We start from the raw sequence: 7,956 nt of genomic DNA on the forward strand, positions 1-7,956 counted from the left end.
GGGAAAGAGATCTGCAGCTCAGGTTATATCTTATGTGACACCTAGCCCTATATCAGAAAAATAAAAATTGAAGATATTTTTGCACATCATCATGAAGCAATGACTCCACATTCAATTTGCTTCACTTTTATTTTCTCGCAACATAAAAACTACTTTGAAATCCTCCCTACTGAAATGGCTGATGACCTGAATTGTAAATGTGCCCAATAAATGTGTTGAAAATAGCATGTAAAAAAATGCACAGTTCAGCTTCCCTGGATACTCACTGGGGGAGAGGTTACATCAGGAGGAGTGGACATGTCCCCAAAAAGCTCTAGTTGGGTAACAGCCTGTAAAGAGAAAAAAAAATTAAAAATCCATTTATCTTTTGAGAAGAAACTGTGAGTTAACGAGTTACAACTTGTAAAGTTAACTAGTAACAGCTAGTAATATAAATCCCCCAAAAGCCATGTAGGCTTCAAATGTCAAGTCCCATATGGAGGAAGCACATTGGTTCAAGCTGTGGGATTTTCATATTGCTGATGGACCCAAATAGCCAGCAGCTAACCCTATAAAATGATTCTGTAGGGAATTCTCCACCATAAAAAAAATGAATAAAGCATGAAAAAAATATCCAGAATGGGACTGGATGCATTACTGCTCTGCCTTTAACACCAGTGAGCACCAAGCATGATTTATGGCCAGCCCTTTTCCCTGGCTCCTTTTCTAAAACCCCGTTTCAAGGTCTTAAAACACAGCAGACAACTGTGGAAGTGACATTAGGATACAGAAGGGAAGGGCTTTTAAAGTGCTACCTGATTTCCCCTTGCCCATGGGACAGGTGTGACCTGGATAAGTGGACTTGAAGGAGGATGCACAACTGGGTTATTGTAAGTTTGTAGCTCTACATTTAACTCATGCTAGAAATGTTTTCTCCGGACGTCCTTCAGTTTGATCTCAAAATAGGTCACCCATACAGGTCTTACTCAACTGGACCAGAAGAGAAAAAGCACTTTCATAATAAGGAGCACCTTGAGTGGCTGCATAATCAAAGCTCCTTCACATGTTCTGGAGTAAAATGACTCTCTTCCACCCATCTACATCCACAAATCAGTCCATCTGGAGTCCAGGGACGGTAAAGCATGGATCCATTATAGCTCTGCAGGAAACCTAAAACCCATCTACCATCCTTATCAGGGTGGCTATTCTGGAAAGCTGTAATGGGAACTCAAGAACTACTCCTTCTCCACTACCTTTCTGCTGCTTAGCTACTTTCCTTCTTCCCTGTGTCATACTCAGTCGCGCCCACACATGTGGGAAGCTACAACTCTCATTATGAATGAGATTTAATGCAAATCTTAATTCAGTTCACTGAATCTCCTCCCCAGCTTAGGCACACAAACATTGTAGCCTCCTATCACATAAATAGGCTTGAAATTCAGTTGAGTCTTGACCTGCAAATGTAGCCAACACTCAGTGCTTTGGACATTAACCACAATGGCTGGTCAGTCTTTACAACCTACCTAGGAGCAAGATCACCCTAAGATTTTTTCCTGCCCTCAACCTTCTGTTATAAATGATCCTTTAAGAAATAAGGCTATCATTCAAAATACAATAATTTCAAAGGTTTATATGTTTTTGCAATCCAATCTCTATTCCTATATACAAAAGCAATGCTACAATCACTTAGACCTGGAATTTGTCTAGCAGCTTGGATGATTCTCAGCTTTATGTCTAATGATGCACCTAGGGATGAATTATTTTACATTTCCTCACGTCATGTCTTATATTAAACAGATCACATTGCTTTAGTGCTATGACAATACATTTTCTTCTTATGGGCTTATATATCCCTCTAAGTATCTGCGTGGAAATGGAAGAAGGAAGTAAGAAGAAAATTCATGTTTTCTTCAGGGTACACTGATTCTAGTGTACATTACTCAAATACTGCTAGAAGTAGCTTCTGCAAAAAAACCCCAAACCCATAAGTCACTTCTGCAGTGTGTGCAAACACACTAGGCAAGTATTGTTAAAATGCCCAGAAAAGTTGGAATAATGACAACAGCAGCTCTCATTTGGAAATCACTGACTCAAGAGATGCCAGGTGACACTAAATTACAGAAAGAGCCTCTTTCTTCTCATCTCTCCAAATTGCTTGTTCAGCACCACCCCTAAATCTGCCCTTTCCCTGCATGACTGGTGAGTTTTTCACTGGTTTCTCCTCTCTGGCTTGCTAAGAAATAGCATGTGCCCTTTCAAGGAGGCCATGAGCAAAGGCTCCCCCAGTGCTTCCATCCCAGGTGAGAAAGCAGGAGAGCAAGCCAGAAGGGATGTGAAAGGGCAGGGCACACGTGGTTACACAGACTAAGAGGAAGTGTCTGTAAAGTTACACATTTTTTGTGGAAAAAATATTATATGTTTCATATCAATACTGAAAATTGATAGTATACTTTTGAACTCAGGATTATATGGTATGTATTTGAAAGGTGGCAACTCAGATCTCTATGCCTCAATAACCCTGTAAAATGGGAATAATAATACTTTTCAGAGTGCTTCAAGGTGATGGATCTTTAGAAACTCTTCACAGATATAATTCTGTTAAATCTCTTAAAAGAAACTCTGTGGATGGATTTCTAAACAGGCAGCTGGAGAGAGTGATAGGAAAGCCAACTTCATTATTTGTTGAAATAAACGTTCATTCACAATATTCCCCAAAGAAAAGGAATATATTTACTGGGGAATTATTTCTCACAGAATAGCAACCTTATATGCAACAGGAGCTATAGAACTATGTCAGAGGATGTAAATAGAAACTTTGTGGGAACACAACTTTATCGTTTACTTACTAGAGACAGTCTTAAACAGCAACCCTTGGAGGTGGGATTTTAAAGTCCCAAATGGTTCAGCTCTGGATTCTGTATCTAGCTTATTTCTACAACCCAATTCTCAGCCTGAATAAACGAATGCAACTTTTTTGACATAGACGTAGTTTTATCCACTTGCAGCATATGAGATTCTGGACACCAAAGAGTTATCTTTTATTTTTGTGATTTCACTGTCACTACAGAACTGATTTCACCCATTATGCTTTTTTAAATTATTCACATCTGATATTAACTACATTCCAGTGAAGTTAATCCCAAGCTGAACATTTTCAAAATGCACTATTCCTATAGAAGATTTCATCTATATTTCCTTAAAACATTTTTAGTGTCACAACCTTACCTGAGTGACTGAAACAAGATTTTCATCAATGTCCAGCAATAAGTTTCCATTCTGCAGCTGTAAAGCATGATTTATGAAATGAAATGAATGATTTATGAAAATGACATGAATTTCTGAGCATGAAAATGATAACCTCCATAGTTATTGACTTCAGTATTGAAATGAAAACCCTTTCCATCTTGCAGTGAGCACAGATATGAAATCACGCAGTCAAAACAGTGAGTTTGAATGCTGCTGGGACGTGAGGCAAACATACACTTTATTTGTGCTAAATCTCATCTTCTGGTCTATAAGGCAATTTTACCACTTGCATCATAACTGTTTATTTTCCCAGATATTTATTAATTCAGCAGTAGGCATACCCAGTGAGCTCTGATCCTGCTTACATTAATGGAACTTTCCACTGGTTTGGTGAAAGAAAGGACTTAACATCCCCAGGGGAAAAAAAAAAATTGAGTTTTGGACAACAAAAGCTCTAAGAGCAAGTATTTGCAGAAAAACACAGCTTCCTCTTAACTAGAACTGTAACAACAATGTAAACATATTTAAGATTAATATTTTCTTTCCATAGTAATTTTTAAAATTACTTACGTAAGTCAATTCAAGTTATATTTGAATCTGTAGCTTGTGTGTGTACAAATATACGTGGGAGTGTACTGCTCACACATGCATACATATCTATATTCATCTACACATTTAACACAAATTATCACTTCAGTGTCCTCAGAATGCTAAATTTCAGATAACATTTATTGTAGTGCTGGAGACTTTATTTCTTAAGAAACAAACATAACAGCAAGTCATCGAAAATCAAATCTTAGATGACTGAGAAGCTTCATACAAGTTACCAGCCAGTAATCACATGTCATCTTAAAACAAAGAAGTTTAAAAATCTCAGAAACAGCCTATAATTCTTTTTTTCCCCCTCACATCTCATCACAGACCTGAAGAAAAAAAACAGACTGGCAAAAGGCAAAGCTAAAGGAAGAAAATGCCATCGTACACAATCAGGAAAGGACCGAGCCCTGCACCTTCTTGGAGCTGACAGCATGTTCCCCCAGCCCCAGGTAAGGAAAGTGTGAAAAAAGCTGTGTCTGTTTATTCAAAGAACTCCACATACCTGGAAAATATTCTTGAAATGAAACCAGAAGGGTTTACACCTTCAGGAAGAACCAGTTTTGGCCAGTCGTTAATCACTTTTTGTTCTGACAGCCCCCTCCTTATTTAACCCCCCATCCTCCAGCATCCAGGGATGCCGCTCGTATCACTGTGAAGCAGATCCTGCCCCCAGCCACACCAATCGCTCTGTGAAACCAGCTGAGAAATAACCATGTCTCAGCACAGAGGAAACATGTGCGCAGCGTTCAACGGACCATTAGAAATTCCCACCTGTGCTACAGCAGGACCTTGCAGAAAACATTTGCCCAACATGTGACGGCACATCCCCAAGTGCCCAATTATCATGTAGCACTTGAGCTGCATCTTCCATTAGCTCATGTTCTGCATCACACACCGGTGAGGAGACACTTCCTAAGGGTGAAATATCCCTGTCTATTAAAGCATGGAACAGCCTGCAACGGCAACCGTGCTGAGCCTGCAACACGGCTACCGAGGGCAGAATTTGGCCCTTCGAGCCTTCCTCCAGTTCAGCTTTTCAATACAAAGCATTTAACCTTTGCAATGAAAATCAACAATCCTCTCCCTCCTTCCCCAGTGCCTGACAGAAAATAACCAGAAGCCTGGAAAGATGCCCCAGTCCTCGATCTTCCTCTAGGATTGTTGTCTGTGGATTTCTCCACGGAGTGATGGAAAAGCTTGCTTTAATTATTCAATAATGCATCTCCTTGAATATGAAAACACCCCTACAGCGTAGTCAACCAGGAACACACCAGGCACTTGTGACCAGCCGCGCAGACCGAGGCGGAGGAAAGAGTATTAATCCTTGTATCGTGGTGACATTAAACCTATAATGAAAGCTCCATCTTTCTATACAGGCATGTGAGACATATTGTAAATCTTTTAAACATGAAATATGTAAATCTGGCTTCTTAAAGCAGCAGCAAGCTTTCTAAACCACTCCAGCCAGTAATGAAATTCCTCGTGACACTTTTCACTATTCACTAAAAAAAAAACGTATTATCCAAGAGCTGGAGAAAAACCAAGAGTACAGAAGCAATGATAAGAGGTAAGTAAACCGCAGCTTTCATAAACCTGAACGAAAACCGATCCACCTCCGCTGCAGCATTCCCTCTGATCACTAAATACTCTGAAAAACATCTTGTCTAAGCAATGCAAAACTTGAGAATTTAAAAGGGAAATCTAAGACAGGCCTCTTGTACTCATAGGAGTGTGAAGCACCTTACTTCTTTCACTTCTATATACATAACAAGCCAGAATATTCAATTTCTGTTAATCAGTCTGGTTTTACCAATGGCAAGGGATCTACACTGACTTATAGCATTAGAAAACCTGCTTGATATTGCTGTACTTTTGCAAACAAGATGATAAAAGTAGCGTCTTACAAAACGTGTTCTGAAATCTCAGAGAATGAAGCAAAGATGGTGCTTAAAAAGCATGAAAAAATACACAGTAATTAACTTGTACTCCGATACAGAGCTCAGCAATTAAAAAAGAGTATGAAGGATACTAAATATAGCAAATAACCAGCAATTAGTAATTAACCTTTGAGCTGGGTATTAGCTATTCAAATCTTTTAAGACAGCAGAGGGATTTAAACTTGCTTTCCTGCATTCAGGGTAAGTGCCATACCACTCGGCCCAGTAGACAAAAGAGGGATCATCCAACCATGCTGCCTCTCTGCATTTCCAATTCCCTTTTCCTAGTATGTATTTTACACTGCAAGACTTCTGACAAGTCAAATGGTTAGCCAAACTAAACATCTTTGTTCTTATTTTAGTTGAAAATGTAAATATTTTGGTTATGTCAAATATTTTTTCTGATGGTTTGAATCATTATTTTCGTTAAGCAAAGCTCCAGTTGTTTGCACCTTATACAACAAGTGTTGATATTACTATGAGCTCCATGAACTGCAAGCAGCTTACTAATAAACTGCAATTCATTCTGAAAAACAATTAGAACTATAACGAAGGAGCACGTTGGAATCGTGACTAAACTGATCATCAGTCAAACCATGTCTAGTAGGTTGAGACACACTGAAAACATCCAACAGACATATAGTTTTCCTGTAAAACTACTGTTGGATTAATGAAGTAGCATGATAACTCAACAAAGAATTGCTCAATTACTTCCTAATTAAAGAGAATACACTAAGGAATATGTGTGTGAAGAAAAACTGTCAATGCCTTTACAATCTTCAGCCTCCTACAAATCCTAAAGATCCTCAAATGCTGTAAGCTTTCCCAGTTACAGAGGTTAACAGCAGCCACGATGTTACCATCAACCAGATTTACACAGGTATAGCTGAGCACAACCTTTTAGTTGTAAGGCTGCCGTGAACAATTTAGGGTGATTCCCAACTGGTAAAGATCGCATCAGCAACATGAGCTGCCATAAAACTACACTGATTTTTATCCAAAATACATGCATTTGGGCATCCGTCACTTACACAGGGTTCAAATCTGGTGCTCAGAATCCCATGGGACACTGGAACCCTCCTGTTTATAAAGTTTCTCATTTCAGTTTCGTAGGGTAACTCTTACTTGTCAGGAGCACTCTCCTTCAGGTAATTCTTCTCCTCTGTATTCTTATTTGAAGTAATAAACCCAAGTACTGACTTTAGTGTGATGTACCCAACTACAGGGTAGCCTTGAGCTTCATCGCATTCACCAACTGTCCAGTTTCCTTTGTTTGTTCACTGGGAAGCGCTGGATGTGCTGGTTAAAAATGCTGTTAGTCAACCCTGCACAGCTGAAGAGGTGGGATGGTTAAGGATAGTTGACATAATAGATTATTGAGGAGTGTTTGAGTGAATTGCTTCACTGTTGCTTGATAGCTTCCTTTAAATTAAGGATCTCTTCATATGATCAAAACATATGCTTACTCATTTGTTTATTTTATCTTCATTTGAAGGGAACTTAATTATGAATTCCCTGTGTACTTTAGGTATTTACTCTTCTAGGAAATGGTATTTAAAATGCTTCAATTACCACTTTTCTCTGACAGACTCTAATAAATCCTAATAAAATTGGGTTCATGAAAGGCAGGTCCTGCTTGACCAACCTGATCTCCTTCTATGACCAGGTGACCCGCCTAGTGGACGAGGGAAAGGCTGTGGATGTGGTCTACCTGGACTTCAGTAAGGCCTTTGACACCGTCTCCCACAGCATTCTCCTAGAGAAGCTGGCGGCTCACGGCTTAGACAGGTGTACTCTGCGCTGGGTCAAAAACTGGCTGGACGGCTGGGCCCAGAGAGTTATGGTGAATGGAGTTCAATCCAGTTGGCGGCCGGTCACGAGCGGTGTTCCCCAGGGCTCAGTATTGGGGCCAGTTCTGTTCAATATCTTTATCAATGATCTGGACGAGGGGATCGAGTGCACCCTCAGTAAGTTTGCAGACGACACCAAGTTGGGCGGCAGTGTTGATCTGCTCGAGGGTAGGAAGGCTCTGCAGAGGGACCTGGACAGGCTGGATCGATGAGCCAAGGCCAACTGTATGAGATTCAATAAGGCCAAGTGCCGGGTCCTGCACTTGGGCCACAACAACCCCATGCAGCGCTACAGGCTTGGGGAAGAGTGGCTGGAAAGCTGCCTGGCGGAAAAGGACCTGGGGGTG

At 40.2% G+C, this 7,956-nt stretch overlaps 1 protein-coding gene across 1 annotated transcript in view; it reads right to left on the reverse strand.

Annotated features, from left to right (window-relative positions):
* Positions 1-7,956, reverse strand: part of DAB1 (Dab, reelin signal transducer, homolog 1 (Drosophila)) — a 147,164-nt gene that overhangs the window by 15,475 nt on the left and 123,733 nt on the right. The window contains exon 10 of the mRNA XM_009319799.1: positions 267-329. Coding sequence (XP_009318074.1) covers positions 267-329 — 63 coding nt within the window. The remainder of the gene's footprint in view (positions 1-266; positions 330-7,956) is intronic.

This window comes from Pygoscelis adeliae, unplaced genomic scaffold (assembly GCF_000699105.1).
Source record: "Pygoscelis adeliae isolate BGI_AS28 unplaced genomic scaffold, ASM69910v1 Scaffold181, whole genome shotgun sequence".
NCBI lineage: Eukaryota > Metazoa > Chordata > Aves > Sphenisciformes > Spheniscidae > Pygoscelis > Pygoscelis adeliae.